Raw genomic sequence first — 25,702 nt, 5'->3', positions numbered from 1 at the left:
TGCAGCTTGTACACATGCAGACAAGGTGGTGCCTACCTTTCATGTGGAAAGCTGCCATACAAAAACTGAGGTTGCTTTTTCCATTATCCTAGAGCTTTTCTAGCCTCATGAAGGCTTTGGTGGATGCTCCAGGAGTTAAACTCTGTTTGTTCTCCACAAAATGCATTTAGGTCATCATTTTATTTTTCTTCAAGCAAAGGGAGGGTATTTGAACGTGGCTCCAGTCCAGCCTTTTAAATAATATTTTGTAGACTGCGGGAGATCTGCAGAAACCAGCCTTGTCGTGCAATGTAGTTTTTTGGTCATAGAAGCTTGTCTGCTTTACAGCAGCTGCACATGGTGTAATGTTAACACCTGTAAGGCAGGACAAACACTGAGAGAGCAAATTAGTGCAAAACGTGGACAAGTTGAGAAGAAACTTTTCTTTCCGTCTCCTTCCTTCTCCTCTTGCTTTGTGCTGCTGTTGGAACAAGAATGGGTCAACTGTGTGGACGATGCCTGCAGCTGCTGCGGGACTTTGTGGCCTTTGTTCAGAGGATGTCCTCCAACTTGGTGCATAGCATGAAGGAATGCTTAACTCTGATAAGCAAATGCTCCTGCTTAAAACAAAAGAGCTCTAAAGCCAGACAGCTGTACAAGCCCATCCTGCAGCCTCATGAGAGGGTGACAGCACAGGAGTTTCTGCAGCATATTGAAACAGGTAAGAGGGCTTGGTTTTGGTTTTTTTTTTCTAAAGGGTTGGGAAAGAACAAGGAGGTTCGTTTTGTGAGTTGGGAACAGATTGCTGCCTGAACTGCTATGGCATGGCAGGAAGCAACTTAGTGATGTAGGAAAGGCCAGAGCCACAAAGCATTTTCTTTGTGTACGGGACACCAGGGGCTCAAGTGGTGTAACAGTTGGATCTAGGTAGAAATGGTCAGTCACTTTCTTGCTCTGCCACCACTGTTAATACATAACCCATGTAAATATGTTTCATAAAAGTAAGTCCTTCTAGTAACTGAAGATAATTTTTTGAAGTCAGTCACTGAGGTGACAAAGCTGGAAACAGGCTGTAATGACACAGGGTGCTACAGGAGTGCTGAGCTGTGAGCAGGCAAATCACAGTGTGGTCCTGGCTGAGTTGTGTACATCCATATTGCTGGCTGGAGAACACCCGGAGTTAACGCTGGGGGTGTCTGCGCTATATGTGGGGAAGGTCAAAGGCACCCTGGGACAAGCACCATTTGGCTCCCAGGGCTTCCTCAGATTCCAAGCAACTGGTCTGCCTAAGTGCTTTTGTGCAAACATTTTAGATACAAGGCTTGAACACAATCATAGGGTTCTGCTTGAATCAAAGTAGATCCATAACTCCTCATGCATCTCCTCTGCTTTACAGGTTACCTCCCTAATTCCCCTGTTTATCTACTTGTCATGTCCTCTCCTGTCCTAGGATACAACAGTATCAATAAGAAAACTTCTTTTAACTTCATTCCTGCATCACAGAGTATCATCTTGCATGAGTGTGTTTTGTCAGTTGTCCAACCTAAAATCATTCCTTGTCTCAAGCTTGAGCAGGGGCCATTGCTTGTTTGGTTTTGCTTTGTCTTGCCACTAATTGGGTATATTGCTTTAAGTTTAACAACCTTGGGCTAAAGCTACTACACAAAATTGCATAGCCTTATACTTTCATTTGTGTGAAGGGTGTGGAATACAAAGTACTATTCCTTTACTTGCTTTTTTGGGGACATAAAACCATCTTGTGAGGGGGACCAGGAGAGACACTTTTCCTTGGTGTGACACAGTTAACTGAAAAGACCTGTCATGGAACAACCTTTGGAATAATTGCTGTGACGCTGGTTGTTGGGAACATGCGTGAATTAGCCTCAGCTAGTATTAGCTGGTGTCATTACCCTACGAATGTGAGGGGTCCTGTGCTGCTGATATGGTTCACTAGTTGTTGCAGATTAAGCACTGGCTAAATCCTGAAGTCCATGTGCAGAATAGGACTAGACCTTTCAGCCTGGTGTACAGTGGGGATCTTCCAGGTCTGAACTTTTTTTTCCAAGGACTAGCATGCTCCTGACTGTGTAAGAGACTGTCTTGGCAGTATCCCAGCTCAGCTGATGGATCAAGTGGAAGGAAGGGGTGGTCTGGAAACAATGGTGAGGCTAGAACAGCCCTTTGCAGCACCCACTGGTGCTTCTTGAAAAGAATAAGTGTAGAAATCCTTTCCTCTCTGAGCTGGATCTTCAAAAGTCTGGTCCGTCTTGGATCCTCAAGAGCTGGGGTACAGCAACAGGGAGCCTAGAGCTTCTGTGACAGCAGTGCACAGATGGCAATGTGTGCTGCCAGGGAGGTCCCAATGTCCGTGATAGGAGATACACAGCACTCAGGAAGAAGAACCAAGGTTAATTCTCTGAGTGGCCAAATCCTGCTGCCAAGACAGATGGAGGCAGGGAAGCCTCAGAAAGAGAACCAAGACACATCCCTCTTACTTTAGTGCTCGCCTGTGTATTTTATTCCAAGATGGAGCAAGCCCATCCCCGGTTCTAGACAAATTGTAATAAGCAGCGAGCCAATATTTGGACAGTTTGGGTACAAGGAGAGACTTCAGGGTTGATCATCATATTCAGCTGTTAGCTAGGTCAGCAAATGCTTGATATTGTAAGCAGGTGAAGATTTTGAGTGGCTTCTGCTTTATCAGTCTCCCAGAAAAACCTGCACAGATATGTGGGAGATTCAGATAGTTGGTGTGTAAGGAACAGATTTAAACAACATGAAGAGATTTTTGGGGTTTCTCTAAAACCTTGCACATGCTGGCTAGTCCTTCCTTTTGTGTGTATTGTTAATTATTGAACAAAATTGATCTTTATATGAAGAAGTTCTTCTGTGAAGCCAACACCTAATCCTGGAGGTAAGAGTTTGCTACTCTTGACATGTCAGCAGCTTCTAATGGCTTGAGGTATTGGCTGAGTTTTACACTGAGGCATGAAAGCTCACACCCCTCACATCCCTCGTGTCTCTTTATCCCATGGGAGGTAAAGTAGCTAGATCTTGTTCATAGAGGTATTTCAGTCTTTAATACACTGCTTTACTCTATTGTCTGAAAATATATTTTATAATTGTGTGCTCCACCAGTCAATTTATACTACATTACCTTTTTAACAGTTCATACTATTGAGCATTGGTTCAATGGCCCTTTTTTTTCCCCCTTTCTGCTGCTCCATTCCACACATTAGAAGTACATTATACAGTGACTTACAGAAGTCACACATGACTGCTATTGCTGAACATCTGGTTTATTCATAGGGGAACTATCGTACTTGAGAACAGATAGGCTCATGCTAGAAATTTGAGCCCGAGGCAAGCCCATTTGCAATCCATGTTGCTATTCCCTGAAATCCTTTATTGTAATACCCAGGACAGGAAACACAGTGAACTTAAAATGTAGTAAATTAGAAATATATACTCTTTCTATAGCTCATAACTAAGAACACTGTGCTCAGTAGATTGTTTTAACAAAGACCTTCTATGATTCAGGGTAAGATAAAGATTTTTATGGAGAACAAGAACACCTGCATTTATATTGGAAAGCATAAAAGTGTCTAAAGGTTATAATTTATCTTGTTTCCAGTTACTAGCTTTGTGAACTTCACAAGAGGCATTGCCAAGGACAGGTTATTCCAGATTAATTTACTGCTTCTGCTCATGGAAACATGAATAAGGATAGATGGGCTCTATGGAGTTGTTGCAGTACAAAAATCCTTATGTGTTTGGCTGGCTCTAAATTTCAATTTCTTTTTATAAACTAACCCTTTTCAGGTGTAATTGAGTCTGTGCTGTCATTGTACATCTTTAGGTTTTGAAATGTCACCACTTGGAAGGGACCCTCTGGAAGCCTTGAGGACCTTAGCCTTTTCAGAAAACCCAGGTTTACAGCAGTCTGCTGCCCTCTATTACTTGCATATGAGTCAGCACAGTAAGTCATCTCAGTGCATTAGAAAATTTTCACATAGTTATAAATAGAAGTATTATTTCCAACTGTGAAACATTTTTTTCATGCTATGTTGTTTGCTAAGGAAAATGGAAATGCTGTCATTGCCATGTGGCAGAGTCATTCTAGGTTTTGCTATGAGGAGATATCTCTCATGATTATAAAAGACTATCATTTATGTAATTGTAATACTTCTTTAAAACTCAGCAGAACCCAAAGTAGTCAGTGTATACTGAATCTCCTGAGAACAACACAGTCAAAATAATGGTGGAAGGAAATGGACATAGTGATCGGTTAAGGTTTTCTGTTATACAATTTTTGGATGAGGACAAAGGTCTAGAGGCCAGACTGTAGTGGAAATTTGTGAAGGAAACGTTCTTCTTTGTCCCAACTTTTCTGTGGGAGCACTTAGTTCCTGCAGTAATTTGTAAACGGTTAGAAGTCAGCCTAGATATGCCAAATAAAATTCCAGCTAGAGTCTGGGTCCTACAAAAACATAGAAATACCAGCAACAAGCAGGCTGTGATTTGTTTATTTGTTTGTTTGTTTTAAATTTACTTCAAGGAGAATATTCTGACACTTGGCTTGATAACTTTATCCCATGTATTTTTTGCTGGATAAAAAGTGCAGATAGCCACAACACGAGGACCTGCTATGAGGCAGAATGACTTGTTTGGTAGCAAGGCATATTGCTTCCCTTCCCATGATGCTTTTGAAGTACTTGAATAATCAAAACCTTTTCAGGAAACTTGCCCTGTTTTGCTAATAGCAATGGAATTTAAATGAAGGGGAACACCACTCAGCCTATGTACAGTAGCACCTGAGGCTTAAGACCAACAAGAGAAAAATGTGACTGTGGTGAACCATGAGACTCCTGAATATTTCCTCTCATTCCTGCAGTGAACATCCCCCTGCCTGTGGAGCATTTGGAACCCTTCTATGCCTTACTACGGTCTGCTGACCTGGAGGTGCAGCAGATGTCTTCCTTGTCCCTTGTCAACTTCTTGCTGGAAGGAAATAGTGAGTAATTAACAAAACATCTCTCTTCAGGTGAAAAAGTATCTCTTCAGCTAGACTCAGAGAGAAGGAGGGCACATCTACACACCCAGGTCTATACAAATCCAAATTCCTTTTATTGTGTTCCTGATAGGACAGGTGTGAGTCTGTTTCTGTCTGCAAGCCACATCTGGTGGCACCAGGATATATCAGATCCCTCCAGCTAGATTATATCATGTGTCAAGTCATCTTGGATCTGTGTGCAAAGGCTGATAAATTATTCCCAGACTAGTGTGGGAACAGCTATACTTCTCTCATTCTTGGATCAAAAGCCCACCACTTACCCTTTCAAGCAACAGATACAGCTCTTAGAAATAAACTCTGCCTATGAGACAGTGCTCATTTTCTTGTTATTTATTAAGTGGACCTTGGTCTTAAATTGCTTGCAGATTTAAAAAAAAAATGTTTAATAGAATTCACTTTCTCCTGTAGCTAATAGGGCAAATGTAATTGAGATAGGATCTGGGAGCTGCAGATGAAAAACTTCCCAATAAAGTTTATGTTGATAGACAGGGCATGAACAGCCCACACCTCGTCAACAGAGTCCTTGTTGCATCTACTACTGCGCTCCCTGGCACCCAGGCCACAACAGGTATTCCATCACACTATCCTGGAACAACAGAAGACAGGGTCAGTCTTCAATGAAGCTAGCTTTTTTCTTTTATTTTTTTAAGGATCTTGTTGCAAATAATATCATGTCACTATTTACAAGTAAAAAATAATATTTAAAGGGTAGACTTCAGAAGAAAAAGGGTGGAGGGGGCTGAGTAAATTGTGAACCTATTGGAACTGCTGCAGTTGCACTTTCCAAAATGAACCTTTTGTTTGAAAACAGAATTGCTAGCAGAAATATTTGAGACGTTCTGAACTAGAACCTCTGAACATCTCTTACACTCTTTCATGAGTCTGAAGAAGAATCAAGCAAACCAGGCTGGCGACTCTGAGTGACTTTCAGGCTGTTTCCATCTTAGGTCTATTTCACCTAATCATTATATAGATCCCCAAAGCAGTCAAAGGAAGATACATGCTTTTCACAAAGGCATTAACTGTTTACTTTTCTGTTTGTCTATTTTTTCTTGAATTTATGAATAGTTGACAAAGAATTAGTTGTCCAAATGGGTTTACTTGAGCCAATTCTGGATCTGCTTGAGTCAGAGGATCCCACTGTCCAGTGTAATTCCTGTGCCTGCGCCATGACTTTGGCTGTTTCAGGTGAGTGTGCTGTTCTTTCCCTTTATCCTCTGCAGTGAATTCATTCAACTCTTACCTCCTATTTCAAGGTGAAACAATCTATTTGCAATTGGTTTAGGAGTCATAAGATGCAGTAGCAAGTGTTGGTATTCCCACATCACAAATTCAACCTCTTGAGATTCCAGTTAAGATTTTTTCTCAGTGTTTCTGACCTTCATTCTCTTATGATTACAAACCTTTTTCTGATTTCCAACCTAAATATATTCATGACCAGCTTATCTTAATCAGCGTCTACATTTGCTTTTGCTTCAGTAGTTCTGCCTCTCTGATGTCTATGCTGATGAGGCTCCTTCATTTTACTAGACTGAAAAAGCCAAGCTCATTTAAGACTCCTCTTGTAGGCGAGGCTCTCCATTCATCTTCATGGCCCTTCTGGGTGTAAATGATATGTTCCAGAAATGGAACACAGCAATTGCATCTCCTGTTTTGTGATACCACAGACCTCAGGCATTGTTACAGTCCCAAGATGTACATAAATGCTGCAAGAGTTCCATTTTGAATTCATCTCCTCTGCAAGAGAGGTCACCAGAAATGTGCAGTATTTCAGCTGGGGTCTCACCTCTGTCTTTTATTGTGGCATCCAGGGAAATATGTTTTGTGGTACATCTCATGATGACACTTGCCTTTTTTGTGAGCGCATCATGGTGATGTTGTCATCCTGCAGCTGACTTAATCACTTAGTCTTTCTCATCCACTGCTGCTGTTTCCAGTAGATAGTAGACAGTTAATTAAAGGTCTGCAACAAATGTTTCCAAGTACACTTCCCTGCATTTTGTACTGTAAGGTTTCATTCTGTTTCTGTTGCTTCAGTCTTCTAACGTGTCTGTTACTTGTAAAATATTCCAGTCCTCCATCACATTGACAGTGATGCACTCGTACCTTTGCATTAACTTTCTGGTTCAAAACCAACTACAGGCCAGTCCTTGTGGAATTCTACTGTAGCCTCCTTCCAGGTCGTCATTCCCATTCAACAAAACTTGCTGCCAGCTTGCTTTTAGTCAGTTCCTTATCCATCATGTACTACTTGCATTTGTGACCAACTTCTCTTGCTTAACGATGCATATTTCATACCACAGTATAGATATTTTCCTGGTATCCAGACAGATAAGCGCAACCACAGTTACCAAAAGAAAGGTTATCAGGTTAGTCTGGCTTATTCTACCTATTGCAAACTGTGTAATTCTACTGTACAAATTGTGTAAAGGGAAGTAAAAGAATAGGGAACCCTCAGCTGCTCCGGATCCAATCCACCTTCATTCTCTCTTGAGGGTAGTCACCTAATGCCTTTCACACTCCCTGAAGTGCCAGTGTAGTCCTGAGCACAAGTAGTTCAAATTAAGCACTCAAGGAGCTTTCAAACTAGATAGGAAGGCATCTGCTGAACATAGAGGTAGGCAGTCTTGCAAGTACATAGGCTGGGTTGCAGCCTGGGATTTGATCAGTGTTGAGGATCTCTGTCCCAGTTTGACTAGAATTTAGATGGACTGGATCCATTTATTTCTTTTTCAGACTATATTTAGCTGCCACAGCAGTGAAACTAAAGAAAGAGGCAATTCTCTAGAGTTTGTTTTAATTTTAACTCACAGACTCTGATATCTTAAAGGGTCTGCTTGAGAAAAGTATTCTATTCAGTCATGTCCTTCAAGTAAGCCATTCATGCTTCAGACTGGTTAAAAAAAGATAAATATGGAAGCACAACCAAATTAGGAATTATCCTTAGATAGCTTTAAGGGGACTAAAATTCTAGCTTTAAGGGGACTAAAATTCTAACTCCAAGAATGGTAATGTGTCTTAATTCTGCTGCAATGAGCATGCAAGACTCTGTACAGAGTGAAGCTGTTTAGCAACATGACTGCAAGTTAAATGTAATCTGGGTTGTCTGGTACTTACCTGCTGCAATAGGTAGCCAAAAATAAAAACAGGAAACAAACCTATTCAGATAAAAAGGATTTGAAGGTCAGTTTGTTCCAATGCCAGCATTTGTCCACACAACAAAAGGACACATACGCATTTGCAATTATCTGCAGCTTTTCAGTCTGTGAGTGAAAGTAGTCAATTCTGGGATAAGACCTCTTCTCAGAGTACGTAGGAGCAGAACTAAATGTTCACAGCAAGCGTTTAGGGAGGCCTGAACATCTGCATTAAGTCAAGCAAGGAGGATGCACTGAGTGTAGAGCACATTCAAAGCTGTACCTTCAGGAGAGTTTTCAAGCACACAAATGACAGACAGTGGAAAGAAAGAAGTTATAAATGCAGGTTTCAAGGTGAATTATTCAAACCCAGTTTGAGTAGATGTTACTGATTTCCCCACTTTAAAGTAGCATCTGAATACATGGTTCCCTTCTAAAAGTACTCTAAGGGGCATCAGTGGAGGACTGCATTACTTAGATAAACCAGTGGTCCAGGAGAGAAACGTAATCTAGCCTGCCATATCTCTTATAGATGATAGTACAGTTACACATCTTTGTGAGACAGATATCTCCATCCATTCGGTCATAAGTTGACAAAACAGATAGTGTTCAGCCACATTATCTGAGCAAAAGTAGAATGAGAATGGAGAGAAGGATAAGGGAAAATGACATATGTAAAAATAAACCCAGGAAACCCACAATAACGGGCATTAACAAAGACCACAGAGGAGAACTTGTCAGCTATTGAATGACCCAAGGGAAAAGAAAAAAAAAATTATTTTGGTCACAGAGGTTTCCATCCTGTGGGTACCTGTTGTGGTCTCTCCACTCTTCCATGATGAGAGTGGGCGTGCCAGTCCTTCCCAGGCAGGAGTAGCGTGCCTGGGTCTCCATGTGCCACCACCCTCTAAAGCAGGCTGTAAGAGCTCATCCTGCCACTGTAGGCTTCCAGTGTTGACCACCACCTCTGAGCCCTCAGGCAGAAAAATTGTTTGAGCTGTCATAGATGTGAAGCCGTTCCAAATCAAGCCAGTTATGTTTCTTTAAGGAAGAAAAACCTTTGAAGCACCCAATGGTTCATATTCTATCAGTGCTTCCTTCAGAAGATCTTCAGACTGGAAACACATCCCTGAGAAGCTCTCTTAGAAGAGGATATAGGATTCCCCTTCCTTTCCCTAGAAGGGAAAGTGGAAGAAAGAATATGCCCAACTTTTGTCCAAATGTTTGTAATTGCTTTGCCCAGATGTGAGGTTCTTTTCCACATTCACAAACATTCATTGAGTGTATTGTGTGAAAGAATGAAGGAAGCAGCAATATCTGAATTCTCAGTCTTTTTACCTCTCTTCTTTACTCAATTAGAGTTTACATCACACCAGACTGGTTTCCATCGGTTGGAGCCACACAAAAGAATTTCTGCTTCTGCTGAGGGAAACAAAACAGGCAGATTAGATTTGAGAAAGGCTTGTCTACAAAATTGACCAGAATATTTCACCAGAATAATAGCTTCCCATGTGGAAAAACTATTTTTAAATACATGAGTCTTCCCAGAGCAATTTTTTGCTCAAAAATTAGAGTATTTTTTTTCCAGAAAAAAAGGTATTTCCTTGAGTATAAAATATTCATATTTTAGGCAGAAAAGGACTTGTCCTGGAATACTAAACTGATACTGGCTGAACTATACCTGAATAAATATCCTGGATTATCTGTGTGTGTCAGTTCCCCAGTATAGATAGGCTCCAGGTGTAGAAATAATGGCTTTGTTCCCTTAACTTTCTAAGTTAGTTGGTGCCTGAAGAGTTGATCTCATCCAAATACCTTCATATTTCTTGCTTTCTTCTGCTTCATGTTGCTCTCAGCAAACTTCCAGAGACTGGCCATTGTTTAAACTGTCTAGAAATGTATGTAAATGAAACAATACTCAACTAAAACTCACGTGGTCTTCAGTGGCAGTTTGGCTCACATAAACAACAGAAGATGTAGACTATGGACTTTGCTTTTTCCTTTTATAAAATAATCTGCAGAATACTATGATATTAAGGTAATTCTTCATTGGTCTCATTCCATTTAAATCTCATCAACCTCGAAGAACACTGCTGCTAACACCTTACTTTTTCAAAATTACCACTAGAACGCTTATAAGATACACATACAGATAATGTATAGCTATAAATAAGACGGCAAAGGGGAGAGGACCAGTGCTGTCTCAGTGTGGCAGCAGTTTATTTGTTGCAAATGTTTTGATGGCCTCATGGTAGAGGGGTAAGGAAGAGCAGAACGGAAGGATTCTCTTCTATATGGCACAGCTGAGGCTACCTTCAGTAAGACCAAAACAAAAGGAGTAGAACTAAAAGCAGATTTTTTGTCTAAACTGTATTATATTTCATAGCATAGCATAACTTTATCATATGTAGTATACTTATATACGCAGTATATAAATGTTATATAGTATTTTGTAGTATGTAGTTAGTTTTATAGCATTATTTAAGTATTATAGTTATTTTTCTCCCCGTTTTTCATCCAAGAGTCTCAAGGGACTCTGCAGATCTTTTTTGAATTCTTCTTGTACTCCAGGACGTTGAATACAACTGTACAACTTAATATGCTGCTGTGCAAGGAAGCATCACCACTTGAGAAAAAGCATCTTTTCAAATTCCAGTGGTTAAGTCAAATTCTGTCTTTAGAAACCTCTGCATTGTTTGTAGCTGTCAAGGAGTGACACAGGCACACTCAAAGAGAGAAACTGGCCCTGAATATACCCTGCTAATTTAATTCAGTCTTACCTGCAGTTAATTATGTTGGTTTTGGTTGGCACACTGTGAATAGCTTGATCAGACATACTAGGGGTACAAGGCAAGTATGATACCTTGCTGTTTAAGGGGACTTGCGGTCCTTTCATTTTAATCATCCCAATCACAAAACAAACACATTGAACCAGCTGTCATTTATGGCTGATCCAGAAGTCATGAGTTAGTTTCTTTCCCATTAAGCTCTTGGAATTTTTAACAGGTTCCTTTGAGCATGTGGAGAAACTTCATATATACCAAAGAATCAGAGAAGTGAACACCAAAGAAATCTAGTCCTGCTAGTTGTCCTGCTCCTGGCTCACAGTAAGATGGTAATGTCTTCTTTCTTTCTTTCTTTCTCTGATTCTTTTCTCCAGAGTCCAACCGAGAGGCTATTGGCGCTGCTCGAGGAGTTACACCCCTACTGTCTCTTGCCAGTTCCTACGATCCTAGAGTACAACAAAATGCAGTTGGTGCCATTTTCAGCCTCACACAATCAGGTACTTTCTGACCAATGGTTTATCTAAAATTGCTGAAAGAAACTTTCTCACTGACAGACAAATAATTCAAAAGGGTTAAGGCAAGAATAAAAGTGTATCTGAGCAACAAATTATTTCCTTTGCATATGACATTCATGTAGATACCATAGGTCAATGATTTAAGTTTGGCCTCTCTTTAGCTAATACAGACCCTTTTTTTGCCTAGTATCAAAACAGAAAGGCTTGATTTTCAACCCCCAGGGGCTAATGTACAAGCACTTAAATCACCAGTCAAAGCAATAGAAAACAAATAATCATTTGTTAAAGAAGTAACTTAGTCTAAAAAGTTAGCAGCACATTTGGTGGTACTTTGAAGCAATCTCAGAAGGTTATCCAACAAGGTCAAGCACTAGGAACGTTTGACTTGCATCCCTAACATGATGTTGGAAGATGCAAAATATAACTATTATGGCCCGGATGTTAAAGGCTCCTGGGATATCTGCCAAAAGCTTTAGCAAAAGCAGTATTTGGTCCTCTGCAATAATATGTGCACTACCATACATTAACTCTGAAACAAACCAGCATTAAATCTCACTTATCTGGATGATACCATTATCCCACACAGCTAAATGATACAGTCATGAGTACTGTCTCTTATCTCTGTCTTGTGGAATGGAATGGTTGGCAAGAACTTCTACAGTTAGCTATTATGCATCTGTTATTATTGAAATTTTTTAAAAGAATTTGATTTTTTAACACAGAAGTCACGGTGAGTATCGTACCTGAGGTTTTTCAGCTTCTCCAGCGATTCAGATTCTTGGAACAGTCTTTAGCATAAAACCAGGAAAGACTTAATCGATCAGACAGCCTGCTAGTCATTTTGCTAGAATGTCTGCATACTGCTGTATTGCACAAGCTCTAAATTATATACTCTCCAGTCACACTGGTTGGCATATATTTAGACAACTTCATCACTCTCTAGAATCCAATGATTGTGCATATCGCTTTTGAGTGGTGCCTCCAGATGAGAGGGAGGGAAGCAGAAAGACACACTAACAGCACTTTTTTTTTTTTTTTTTTTTAAATGGCAGAGAAAATCCAACAGGTCCTATGCAAGGAAGGAGCCCTACCAGTTCTTGCCTTGCTGCTTGAATCTCCTGACTCAGAAGTGCAGGTATGGCTCAAACAGGTCAGATATTTAAATAGTAACAGTGTGATTGTAAGGAGAGCACAAACCACAGCATGTAGAAATGAAAACGTGGAGCGGAGGGAAGGTTTCTCTAGAGAAGTGGGGAAACATGTGAGAGCATCTTGGTGAAACTCAGGTCAGTCAGGTAATGTATATTCAAAACACGCAATTCGTCTGGCTCCACAGGAGAAGGTTTATGACACGGAAGTGCATCTGCCAGCACACACTAACACATGTACACAGTTGTTAACGTGGTTACCTTCTTGTGTCTTTCAGATCATCAGAGAAGTTACAGATAGGCCTCTTCCTCTGGGCTTTTTTTTTTTTTTTTTGCATCCTAACTTTGATCTTCCACTCTAAGCATTTTTACTAAGTGTTCTGAGAAGGCATAACTTGCAAAGATTTTTTTCTTATTATTGTAAATGTCTGAGAAATCTTCCTATTTTATGCCTACCACAAACACCTTTTTGTGATTCTGCACACTTAACAGAGAGCTGGGTTGGTTCAAAAGTATGCTGATGAAAAACTATGAATCAGAGTTGTAAACCTTAAAATCTGCTAGTTCATTCATTCAGTTCTCTGAGTAGTACAGGATTGTTTCCTCCACCGGTTTTGTTATCTCTATTCAGATTTCTTTTAAATGTCTGAAGGGATGGAGCCTCTGGAATTGCTTTCTGCAAACTGTTTCAGCATTATCAGCTTTCTCTGAGATTCATCTCAAAATTTCCTTCTCTGCAGTTCAACCTGTTTCTTCTAATTATACCTCCCTAGTAATACATACTCATATATATAATCCTCCCTAGTGCTAATGTTTATATCCTTTGAAAATGATGTCTTGGCATGCTAGGGCAATGACTACATCCAGCTTGAGTAAATCAGTGTAAACATATAATACAGTAGATGTAGATGACCTAACTTAGGCGCCAGCAGCAGTGTCGTTGCAGCAGCACAGCACATTCCCAAATACCCCGGGTCCTAATGGGTTTGTACAACATGCAGTGCCACAGCATGACTGCATCGCTTTTCCTGGAGGAAGCCCACTTAGGCTGTTATCACATCTACCCAATAAAACACCCCTAAGATGAAAAAGCACTTCATTTTCATCAGCTCTAAATCTGAGCATTTCTCCAATTTATTTTTATTCTCTTCAACATGTCACCACCATGAGCTCCTCTCTCTACTTTTTTTCTTGGTTCTCTGCAGTATTACAGCTGTGCTGCCCTAAGCAACGTGGCAGCCAACGTTCAGCACCATGAAGACATGCTGAGACCCGGCAACAGATTCCTGCTGCGGACACTGATCTCTCTCCTATCCTCTTCTGTGGACAAGGTAAAGCTGTAGCTTTCTCTTTGGGTAAAGGCTTAGTATCAGAGTAGAGCTGTAAACTTGGGCTTCCAGTTTCAGTCTTGCACAATTATCATAGAAACATAGAATCATAGAATGCTTTCTGCTCATCTACTGTACAGGTGCCTATGCAGCATCTTCCCCGTGAGAAAAGACACATAAATTAGAGGATACATAGGTTCTACAAGGTCAACGTATGGAGAAAGAGAAGGGAAATCATTAAAGTTGTTCCACAGTCCTGGACACTTCCTTTCGACTAGGATGGCCTGTATTCTTTAAACTTCAAACTGCATGTGTGAATCGCTCTGTCCAGGCTCTCAACTATGTTTCATTATTGTGTCTGTGACAGCAAGTATCTGGAGCATCTATTAGGCTACTTCTCTTTTTCTGTTTGGTATCCATAACTTTGACTATATGGCTTCAAAGAATAACATCTCGAAAATTTTGCTTTGTTGGCAGCCACACCAAAGAAACTTCAGTAAGCCACAATTCAGGAATTAGAGAGTGGAACCTTAAATTCTGTGTAGGAGGGAGGTGAAAAACAAGGCAAAGCAAAGCAGACAAATTCACTCCTTTAATTTTCATATAACTTACCTGCCATTCCTAAAATAAACCAACATCTGAACCCCATTGGCTCTTCCTCATTAGCAACGGGATGACTGATACTAGAGGAGGTTGAAAAAAATGTCATCAAAACTTTGACAACAAAAAGTGTCCCAAAATTGGTGCTCTGAAGATAACGTAATAGCTTGCTAGTGTTGTCACATTTATTTTGTGTGCAGTAGGCAAGAACATGCATTACTGAAACCACTCTTTTTTTTCCTTCTCTCTTTTGCACAAGCAGGTTTCAAGCCAGGCATGTGTTTGCCTAAGAAATTTGGCTACTAGTGGTAAGCAGTATCTTGGAGATCAACAAACCACACTATTTCTTTTTCTTTCTCTCTCTGCCTTTCTGAGTGAGCACAGTGGGTTGGGAACTTTTCATATTAAAAGCAAAGAGATAACCTCTTTTCTACATTTTAATTGGATGTTAAAAGAGGGAGGTGCAGTGCATAGACTAACAAAACCTGCCTCAGAGTTCCCAGGTAGCGAGGGGAAGTATCTGGACAAAGCAAAAGAGGCAGCAGAGGTCATATGCACAGAGCCTTTGCAACTTTTTAAGTTTTTCTCCCTTCCACATTTCCTAAGCATTAAACCTGATTAGGACAGAATGTCTCCTGAAATTGCTGCTTGAGTGGGGACCTGCCTTCTCCCAAGGCATGAGTCTGTATATCATTAAATAGAGTTCTCTCCCAAGCATTTGTCATCCTCTTAAAAATATCCTATCCTATTAAATGCCCAAGATCCATTTCTATAGCATACTCGGGAGATGAAAGCAGAGGACTGGCATGCTGAACGCTAGAGCCCTAGGGTCGCGGGTAGAGTTGTTCATCTAGAAAATGTAGAGGTGCTTAATTTTCAAGCAATCACAATTATAGCGGAGCTGGGAGTGAAGGAACTGCTGCGCTGCTCCTTGGCGTGGTTGAAAACCCCTGGTCTGCTTGGCCTTTATGGACTGCTGCTCCATCTGCTGGCTGCTTTGGCATTGCTTTTAGTGCCCAAAAGCGCTTGCTGAAGTTGCAGGGACAAATGGGATATAAGGATTCAGCCAGGATGGCTGCTCTCTCCCCTGGCTAGCCAAAACCTTGCAAGATAGGTGGTGCTTGGGGAGGCTTGTCTTTCTGTCTGTGCAGCAGAAGCTTCCACCTTCCTACCAGGCCTTATGCCAATGAAGGACGCAGAAAATTCCTCTCATTTCTTCTTGCTGAGGTTCAGACACAAACTGAAGGGTGCCCAAACCTACATTCCGCTCTCAAGCCAATATTAATCATTTGGCAAAAGGAGCCAGAAAAAATGAGGGTTTATTTTTACAGCCAAGCATCCAGCATTGTCCCATGCCACAGAGACGGGGTAGGTCCCCTCTAATTTCATCACTGAGGCACTGTCAAATGTTTACAAGTCAGGGCCTGAATGCCTCCCCACAGTGCTCTGAAGCTCACTGACCTCAGTCATTTTCCCAAACCAGTGGACATCCAGGCCGAGATGGTTGCTGAGGACGTCCTGCCCAAGCTGCGCTCTCTCCTGGCGTCCAGCAGCGAGGGCGTGCGTCGCGCCTCCATCGCTCTGCTCTGGATACTGTCCCAGCACCCGCACAACCAGGTAGGGGAGGTCATTTCCCAAGACCAGAGGGAAAAGAGTAGTTCTGGCCATTGCCTGGGGTAATGTTCTGTTATGGCAAAACTGCATATGAAATACATTTGGAGAATGAGTGATAGGCTCGGTGAGACTTCCCAAACCTCCTCCCTCCCATGCAAATTGATGAGGTTTTGTCTACTGCATCTGCAGTGTCACTGACTACCCAAGGAGCCTATCTGTTGTGGTGAGTGGGATCCAAAGCATCCCGTAGTTAATCAGATTACCTGTAGTGGGACCAAGGAGAGGGTAGAGGGGAAGATGGCTGTCAGAGTCCTTGGATGCGTGGATACTACCCTGCGCTCCCTGCAACTCCCTATGGTCCCCTCAGTCCCCAGACCATAGGTCTCCAGGTGGGTGTAATAAGGGACAGGACACATGCGTAGCACCGCGAGAGACCGCAGCCATGGAGGCAGCCGAGGAGGTTATTCCCTGGCTACAGAGCTTCCCCACACATTGAAAAGCAAACTAATTGAGAGTGTGCACTTCAAATGCATCAATGCAAAATAAAGTGCAAAAATACTTTACTTCCCTATATGGACAGTTATTCAAAAGTACATTTGCATAAAGTTAACACCTTTTGAATTAGGATCAAGACAGCAAGGGGGGGGCTAATAAAATTTTGAAATCCTGTCTATAGCTAATTCACTCCTATGTCTCCTCATGTCCTTACAGAACAGTTCTTTTGCCCATGTTCAGGGTAAACACCACCCTTAACAGTGCAACAGCATGCAAATACATGAAGAAGTCTGACTAGAAATAAACTACAGCAAATAAACAAAACAGACACTCTTGCTATACTTTCATCCTCCACATAAAACCAGCAAATAGTGACTGACAAATTACTATTATTTTTAAACGTGCTTTTCCATTACAGTAATTAAAGGCATCCTTAGGAACATCGATATGAAGGGTTTTTGATAGGTGTCTTAAGCTCACAATAACCTTTTAAGAAAGTCAGAGTTTGGGTAGATAAAGCAAAAAAAATGTGAGAACCTTTCCTGCCACATTGCTTTAAGCAGTAGTGACAGGCAATCTGAGTAACCACAGCTGGGCTTAGGTGCTTCTTATGGCTGAAATACACTCAGTCTGATTTGAAATGTCCTCCGGGTATCAGAAGCCTGGTGCCTTACACCTCAGTTGCACATACACAGCACAGAAGGAACCAAATTGCACCTCTTCCAACTCCAGGACATGATGGAAAACGTGGGTAAGCTCAATGCCTGGGAAGCAGCACCTAAAGCACAGAGCTTTTTAAAGGCACTGTGGCTTCGTAGGTTTTGTGCTGGCTGCGTTAGCACCAAACGTCCTTATTGCTTGTCAAACTGCCTCATGGAATCAAAACACAGTTTGCTCTCAACAAGATTACAGTTGAAATACATTAAGTTAGTTGGAGGCTATTTGCACAGTAAAAATGTTACCCAGTATGAGGCATTATGCTGGAACATTGTCCTTACTTGTATTTGCTTTTCTTGCCCCCAAACACCATTTACGCTTTTTGTTCTCCCAGGAAAGAGTATCCGCAGCTCCTTTCCTCCCTGATCCTGAAACATGTCTTTACCAGTGCTTCAAACCCCCAGCTAGGAAGGGCACAGCGCAGCGTCGGTGGGAGCAGGCAAAAGCACCGGGAGCTCACAGTGGCTACACCAGCAGTGAAACAGCCTGTCCTTCGTGGGGGAGAAGGGTCAGCAGCAGGGGGCTGCAAAGCAAAGCATCACCCTCCAGGGTTTATTCTCCAGTGAGAAGTATCTACATCTCAAAATTTGTTTTAGTGAGCAAACATGGCTGTCCCTGACTGCTAAATGTTGCTGCTTTGTTGAAGCGAGCCCTGGGCAGTCTGAGAAGAGGCTGACCTCTCCTTACTCATGTCCTGCCTCCCCACCTCCATGTCTTTTCTGGCCTGTTTTTCAAATCTTTTCAAGGTTTCTTTCTCTAACCCAGGCTGAATTCTCAGTGAGTGAAAGCGGGACTTCTCCATGGGAACAGCTGTTGGAAAACAAACCACCGAACAAAGCTAACCTTTACAACCAAGTCAAGTGATGCTTGAATTATTACAAATACTACCCAGGATACAATAGGGCAGAATTCGTCTGCCCTTCTGTTACCATGAAGCAAACCCCCGGGAATGCTTCACAGGAGCTCCTCTCCCTGCTTAAACCCTTTTTTTGCGATCCCCTGGTCAGGCTGTTGACAACGATTCCCAGCAAGCGCTGGAAAACTTCCCTCTTGCAGGGGGAATTTTATTCAGTTCTTGCAAGGACGGCCCAACCCTGAAACACTAAAGAAAGAGTCAGGCTTTGTGAGAAAACAGCCTTTTAAATCACATTCCTTTGCGCAAAGACCTGGAAGTCAGGGTGGCAGGACTCTGTCTACTCCAGATGATGCCACTGACTTTCCACTCCAGGTACGAAATAACTTTGCCTACCCATCTTGCTACCTGGTAAACGGGATAATATTTATCTTGTCAAGAAACGCCTAGATAAGGGGTGCAAGTGCAGCATTGCAATTGTAAGCACAGTTGCTGCTGGAATGCTTTTCCTTGCCCTTTTTTTTTTTTTTTTTTTTAAATCTTGGGAGAAGTTAGATCAGTATCTACCTGAACCACCAAATCCATTTTTACTCCGAGTTTTCTTGTGATTCTCTTGCGCTGTGCAGGATTGAGCCAGAAAACAGTTAAGTCTGTATCCCAGCCAAAAAAGAGGTTCAGCAAAATTTAAAGTACTGTCACAATGTAGGTCCTAAATAAACAAAAGAGTTTGGTAGGGAAGTCATTATATATTAGAAATTTCATCTATAGTCTGTATACAATTTCCTCCTCTCAGGCTGTAGCAAATCAAATAAGGGTACTGTAGTTGATGGAATTACATACAAAAGAGGATACATGGTCCAAAAGCATAGAAAGCAGTCATCAACAGTAATTTAATTGGATTATCTAAAATGACATTATTTCTGCTGTTGAAGAGAAGGAAGACTAAAACTAGAGAAAACTTACAGCCATATCCGCACATAGGATTCTTTAAATGCCCCGAGTTTAGGCATAACACTGCCTTTTCCATCTATTTTCATGTTTTATTTTAGGATTGCTGACTGTGACAGTGCTTAAAATGAATGCAAGTGAAGATGTCAGCTGATATTAAAAGAAAATAAGCTACGCTTTTGCAATTTAACCTAAATAAAAGAAAGATGCAAGTTAAACTAGCTTTTAAAGACATCTGCCTTTCAACGCTGCTTCAGTGATCCTGATATTTCACAGGTTTTGGAATTAGGCAATTTTTCTCAACTCTGTATAGGACCAATGATTTTATATTGAACACTCTTGCTAATGTGTCTCAATTTCTAAGTAGCACGAATAACATAGTTCATTACTGACAAACATAAGAACTGCATAAAGAAATCAAATTCCTAAGGGAAAGAGACTGAAAGAAAAAATGCTCCCAAGAGGAAATCTTTTGCTTTTAACTGGAGACCTAACTCAAAGCCTGCTAAGATCTCTTATAAACAGCAGTGTCCTCTTAATCCATAGTTATTGAGGAAACTACCTGGCCAGTAATCCAAACTCAGAAGATCTGATTCAATTAAAATTAGTGGCAATTAGAGGAAGACTACATTCAGTGAGAGAGGGACTCAGTCAAGTCCCTCTAAAATATTCATTAGACAGCAGAGAAATGTATGTATAAACTCAGAAGATGCTGTTCAGAACATGTTACGAAAGTGGTGCCTGATCACAACCTGATATAAACATACCGTCCATCACTGTAGGCAAAGTAAATTGCTGAGGTACTCAAGGACACACTGCTGCTGCTACTTCCCTGCGTACTTTTACCTTTTTCCTTCCAGTCAGGATCACACATCCTTCCCCTGACTAGCAACAACAACACTGGGAAGTGTTTGATGCAAACAAAAATAAACTACTGGACCTTAAGACTCCAGCTTTCCATAGCAAGTGATCTGTAGATCAGTGCCAGTCAGTAGACCATATTTTGAAAGAAAAAGCTGCTCCCAGCTGCTACACCATTAATTTAAATGAGCTAAGTAATGCTCTTCTTTCAGAGCTGAGATCTATCTACAGTTTGCTGCAAAATTGCACTGTGTTGTCCATACTGGATGTAATTGAGATACCGGTTTCTCTTCTCAGGACGCTCTGGCATGTGCTGAGCTACTACAGAGCCTGGGGATGCTACTGTCGGTGCATAAAACAGACCCTGTGATTGTTGGCCATACTGCTTGTATCATCAAAAACCTGAGCCTTTCCAAAAACAGACAGGTAAGTACCCAGTATTTTTCACTGAACTATACTCTGAGAGGTTGCAGTTATGTTTATATCAAATCAGCATTGCCCACAGAAAGATTTTTTTTTTTTTAATGAAACAGACACCAAAGATACTCTACACAAAATTGTGTGTATGAATAAAAAGATCTGATGTGCCATAATGAAAGGGTTTTTTTTTTTCCCCATATTTTTCCAATACAATACAAAAATACTAATGAAAATAAGAAATGTCTAATTTTTCCTATGAGTGATGTGGTTACCTAATTTGAATGACTGCGTCATAGGTATAAAATGTACTTTTAGCAAAGACATTTCATACTAATTAAAGGAATCATCCAGGAAAATCTGAGGTTTGTGATAAACTAGCTAAAAGGAAAACTATTTCCAATATTTTTTTTAACTTATACTAAGGTAAGAATTACATGAATTTCTGATAGTTGTGAAATAAATTTTTGCAGGGAAATAGATTCCCTCAAACTTGAGGCCCACAGTAAGAGTAAAAATGGACCATCCTTTCAAAGTTTGCTTTTAAAAAATTACCATATTTGTCACTTAAATTCTGTGACTTTATTCTGTTATCAGCATGGAGCTGGTTCACCTTCATAAAGCTTTATAATGTGCTTTGCAATGTATTTAGCTCTCACTGCACAAATGAGTCCACAGACATGAGTAGGAGTGCCAGGTTGCCAGGGCCAATTCTAAGGAACTATCCCTAAAACACAAGAGTCCTTGGCACAAGAGGGGAAAAAAAAAAAGTGGTGTTTTTACGCCAGCGGGACACAAACAGAGTGTGGGAGCTTGACAGGCAGAAGTCTTGAATCCAGCTTCAACCTCTAAGCAGTAAATTAAAAAACTGCAAGATAAAATGAGCACACACAAAAAAGATACTTCCTTTTGTTGATAGACACCTGAGCTCCCTTATGGAGGTGTGAGCAGCTTCCATTATTAGGAGCTCCCAGAGAGCTGATGACTTTGTGACTCAACTTCACTAGTAACCAGTCACCTCCAGGTGACTCTTTCAGGACTCGTCCCCTGGTTTCACGTGCTTTTAATCCAGGTCAGCACAGGCTAAGTCTCCTATCTGTTTTCAACTCTGTCTCTAAAATATATATCCCAGTACAGAGACATGCTGCCTAACACCACTTTTTGCATAGCAGATTCAACCTAAAAGATAAGGGATACACAGAAATGTTTAATTCATAAGATTTCTCTCCAGAAACAGAACTCACTTTGCTGGTGAGAGGTCATCTCATATTTCTGCAGATCAGAGCATTTCAACACCAGAAAGTTTTCAAAGCCCTGGAGACAAATAAATGAAACTGATAAACTTCCACATTACCCAGTGCTTTGCCCTGGAGCGCTCAGCCTTTTCAGGTCTGCAGCAACACTTGAGCAAACGACAGCTTAATACTAACATACAGCTTGGTACAGCAGCAATAGGTCAGGAATTTTTTTGAGCTTAGAGCAATCTGTGATCATGAGAACATCCCACAGACAGAGCAAGCCCTGGGAAACATCTAAAACCAAGCGATCTCTGAACAATCCAAGGTGTTTGTCACCTGGTTGTGGTAGATCTGGGAGGAGACATTTCCATTATTGGTGTTTTAGCCCTCAGTATTGCTAAGAGTTATGCAGTATTTCTGAAGTCCTTGAATACCACTAAAACATAATGGAAATGCTAAACATGAATCTCTTCCTTGTTGCAGAGAATCATTGAGAGCCCATGTGTTGAAGGTCTCCTCCAGACCATGCTTTCTACTGATGTTCAAGAAGACTCTCTTCATTATGTGACATCCTGCCTTGCTGAGCTGGCAAAGCAAGGTAGAGAAGCAATCCCACCATAAATAGCTTAATCTGAGAAGTATACATATCCTTTATTAATCCTAATGGGAGATGAAGCATGGGTGGGCATACAGTCCAGGTCTTTCCCTTTAAATTCACTGGGGGTTTTGCCGTAAGCTTCAAGAGCAGCAAGATCTGACCTACTGGCAGGAGACATGGGCTCTGTTGCTTGCACTGTTTTCTGTTGAACTGCTTAAAATTTTTTACTCAAAATTCTTTGTGCTGAACTTTACTGCTGTACGTGGCCTGTCTACTTTTATTTATTTGTAATGTCGCTCAGTTTCTCCAGCTGAATTGATTTCACAACAGACTAATATAAGAGGAGGAGAAGGCTAAAATACAAAGTGGCTTTTTCTCCTTAAGATTTTATAAGAGATCCCAAATTACCACCCGTGGAAGGTACAGTACTCCTCATGGCACAGAGCATCAGTGTAAATCTTCCCAGCCTGTCCCAGCACTGGATATTTCCTGTCAAAATTTCATCTCCTGCATCTCTTGTAACTGCGATGCAATTGACAAAGTCACATTTAATTTTGCAAGAGGTGCCCAGCAGCTGCTGGACAGACTGAGCCCACTAGGCAAGAGTGGATCTCATACATAAAATGATTCATTCTTTCAGAACACAAAACCAACAAAATAAAAATCCACCAGCCTTCCTCTGAATCAAATCCATGGCCCTACCTTACTGAGAGCATAACCTCAGGACATGACCCTTTTTATAATCTAAATATACTTATTGCACAAGCTCAGCACTGGTTTTGCTTCTCCAGCTGTGTAAAGGATTTCCCATTTAGGCAGTATGTTTTCTGGCAGACCTCTTACCTTCATTTCTTCGATACTGGAGTTTCTGTTTATAGACTACTCTTATCTTTCTGTTTTCCAGAAGGAGCCATGTTACGCATGGTCCAATGGATGGATGAACCCTTGACAAAATGCTTGGTGAGACTGGCTGGCCAACTGGAACACACTGATGCATCCTTTCAAGCTGCCTCCATCATCCAGCACATGATAGGTCATGGTAACTGTCACACAGCATTAACTGTGCTTTCAAAGATATTCATGGCTGTCTGGAGTGAAACGAGCCTTCCTTTTCCCAAAGGACTTAACTGTCAGGCACCAAACAACCTTTAACATTCCTATAGCATCCTCTATCTGGTCTCTACAAATTTATTAACATAAAAGCATCTACAGTCACCCTTGAAATACACATAAAACAGTGCTTGAGTGCATGAGAAAGCCAAGGGATGAAAATGGACCATAAAGATCCGATTCAAGTGTTTGTTGCTGCCTTCAGGCACTACTATTCTGCAGGGCTAGTCTGTAGCCAGTTCTGAGGTCCTTAAAAGCAAGTTAAATAGGAAAGTGGGGTAGCGTAAAACACTCCTGACCAAGGGAAAGCGAGAACGTTTCAGACAGGAGGCATTGTTGCATCTTTCTGTTTGACCCTCCTTCTCATTATATACAACATGATGGCATTTCCTACAGATAGGAGCAGAGGTTGGTAGAGACAATTACAAGGGGATGGTTGTGTTCCAAAATTTTAGATCAGCTCTGCTCTGTGACCAGCAAGAGGAAAGCATCTTACTGAACCAAACACTGCTGGTGTAATTCTAGACTAGATTAGCAAAACCAGTGAAGTAAAGTGGCTTTTAAGAATGTAGCCTGTATTTTTTTAAGTTTTAGTGAGAGAGAATGAAAAGAGCATTATTTTTACCTGCAGAAAACAAACAGCTTTATGCCTAATATGCTTGTCCCATGCAGCTGAGAGTCTTTAAGGCTTGCAAGAAAAAGGTGTTCAGATGATTCTTGCCATGTTCTCTGGAAAAGCATGGTTAGATTTTAATCCTTAGATGTGAAACTGAAGTCCGTAATGAGTCTCTAATAAGGGAAAATGCAAACCTGTTTCAATCCTACCATCAAGGGTTTGCCACAGAGCAGACTCTCAAGTAGCGAGCAGAGTCCAACAGCATAATCGCTTCATGGATGGGTTAGCACAACAGGCTGATCAGTCCGTAAATCAGGTGCACCTCGCACAAGGACCAGCTTCCTAGCACAGCAGCCCACTCAGCGTTTTATTTACCTGAAGTATCAGCGATACCATTAGCGGCTGTGGGACATGGAAACCCTTTGCCATTCTTTGCAGTAACATTGGTTGTAGCTGAAGGTAGATGAGTCATTAACGATCTTAAATGTTACAAAAATCAGTTTTCAAAGTGTTTTAAAGGCTCCTATTGATCTCCAGTGGTTCTCCCATTTATGCAGAAAAAATGATGCTTTTGTTGAAGCGTCACATCGGAGAGATTCAGGCCTACCTCAAGAATTTTCTTACCCACCAAGAGATCCGCTTTCAGCAGCTGGGCATCTCTACATTCTGCAGACTGCGAGAAGGTACGTCCTTCCTGCCGGGCCGAGCCCCCGGGGCACTGCCAGGCGCTGCCTGCTCCTGTCAGCAGCAAACAGGCACCGTTTTATAACAGAAATGACAGTGCCAGGCAACTTCCTCTGGGGACTAGCTCTGCTCACTGAAGCAAACAGAATAATGTCAAGGGTAGCTGTTACCTTACCTGCTTTTAAGTAACTAAGAGTATCTTATGATAAAGGCAGGGGTTTTGTTTGTTTGCTTTAAAACTAAAGGCTTTCTCATCAGCAGGGAAACAGGACTTCAGGTACAAATGTTTTTATCTAATATAAGAATGTTTGGCGCTAGAAGCAACCTAAAAACTTCCCAAATGTGAATTTAGTGTATTTTGATAAAGCAAGCAAACAAGCAAATTGTACGATTAGCTGGTATTCCAGCTGGGAAGTCTCACATCTTTTTTATACTTTAAATTCTGTTCCTTGACTTTTTCCCACTTTTGGTTAGTTTTTTGGTTTTGGGTAGATACGGAGTACAGATGAGAGTTATAATATGGTAATAAATGTATCTAGCATGTATCTTCACATATGTAGAGCCAGAGCCAAGACCCTGCTATGTCTTGATGTGCACCCGTTGCTTAAGGCTGAATTTGCAACTGAGCTTTAGATATCTGGATCAGGAGAATTTGGCAGCAAACAATCTTGAATGGTCGTAAGAATGAAAACTGAATTTGTATCTGCTTTGTGCGGTAGAGGAATATTGTTCTGCCTTCTCTATATTTCAGACTGTAATAAGAACCACCAACTGTATCTAATCTGAAATAAGCTTTCTAAGCATCTGCATTAAAATACAGGGAAAAACAGCAGGTTGCCTAACACTTCTTGTTCTTCTTCAGATCCAGAATTTTCATTAGCATTCAGAAAAAGCCAAATGGCCAAACTCCTTGAGCAAGTCCGTCAACAAACAGAAGAAACGCAAGAGCTCCTTCGGGCAGCTATTTGCCACGAAGACAGTTAA

General features: G+C 41.2%; 1 protein-coding gene across 1 annotated transcript; it reads left to right on the top strand.

Moving 5' to 3' along the window:
* Positions 1-474: 474 nt before the first annotated feature.
* Positions 475-25,702, top strand: LOC104031755 (uncharacterized). Its single transcript, XM_009483851.2, has 14 exons — positions 475-700; positions 3,839-3,958; positions 4,874-4,993; positions 6,122-6,241; positions 11,351-11,473; positions 12,544-12,626; positions 13,845-13,970; positions 14,830-14,875; positions 16,051-16,184; positions 20,353-20,481; positions 22,194-22,308; positions 23,213-23,347; positions 24,592-24,717; positions 25,581-25,702. Exons 1-14 carry the CDS (start codon positions 475-477, stop codon positions 25,700-25,702), a joined length of 1,725 nt encoding a protein of 574 aa, XP_009482126.2.

The sequence above is a fragment of the Pelecanus crispus genome, chromosome 3, assembly GCF_030463565.1.
Source record: "Pelecanus crispus isolate bPelCri1 chromosome 3, bPelCri1.pri, whole genome shotgun sequence".
NCBI classification, from domain to species: Eukaryota; Metazoa; Chordata; class Aves; order Pelecaniformes; family Pelecanidae; genus Pelecanus; species Pelecanus crispus.
This window is presented reverse-complemented; position numbering and strand designations above follow the sequence as displayed.

What these genes read in the sequence shown, in the direction of transcription:
- LOC104031755 (XM_009483851.2), top strand. Translation starts at nt 475, where the DNA reads ATGGGTCAACTGTGTGGACGATGCCTGCAGCTGCTGCGGGACTTTGTG. An exon ending in TTTCAGCCTCACACAATCAG is followed by an intron (nt 11,474 to 12,543) that starts GTACTTTCTGAC and finishes TTTAAATGGCAG; the next exon opens with AGAAAATCCAACAGGTCCTA. An exon ending in TGCTGAGCTGGCAAAGCAAG is followed by an intron (nt 22,309 to 23,212) that starts GTAGAGAAGCAA and finishes TCTGTTTTCCAG; the next exon opens with AAGGAGCCATGTTACGCATG.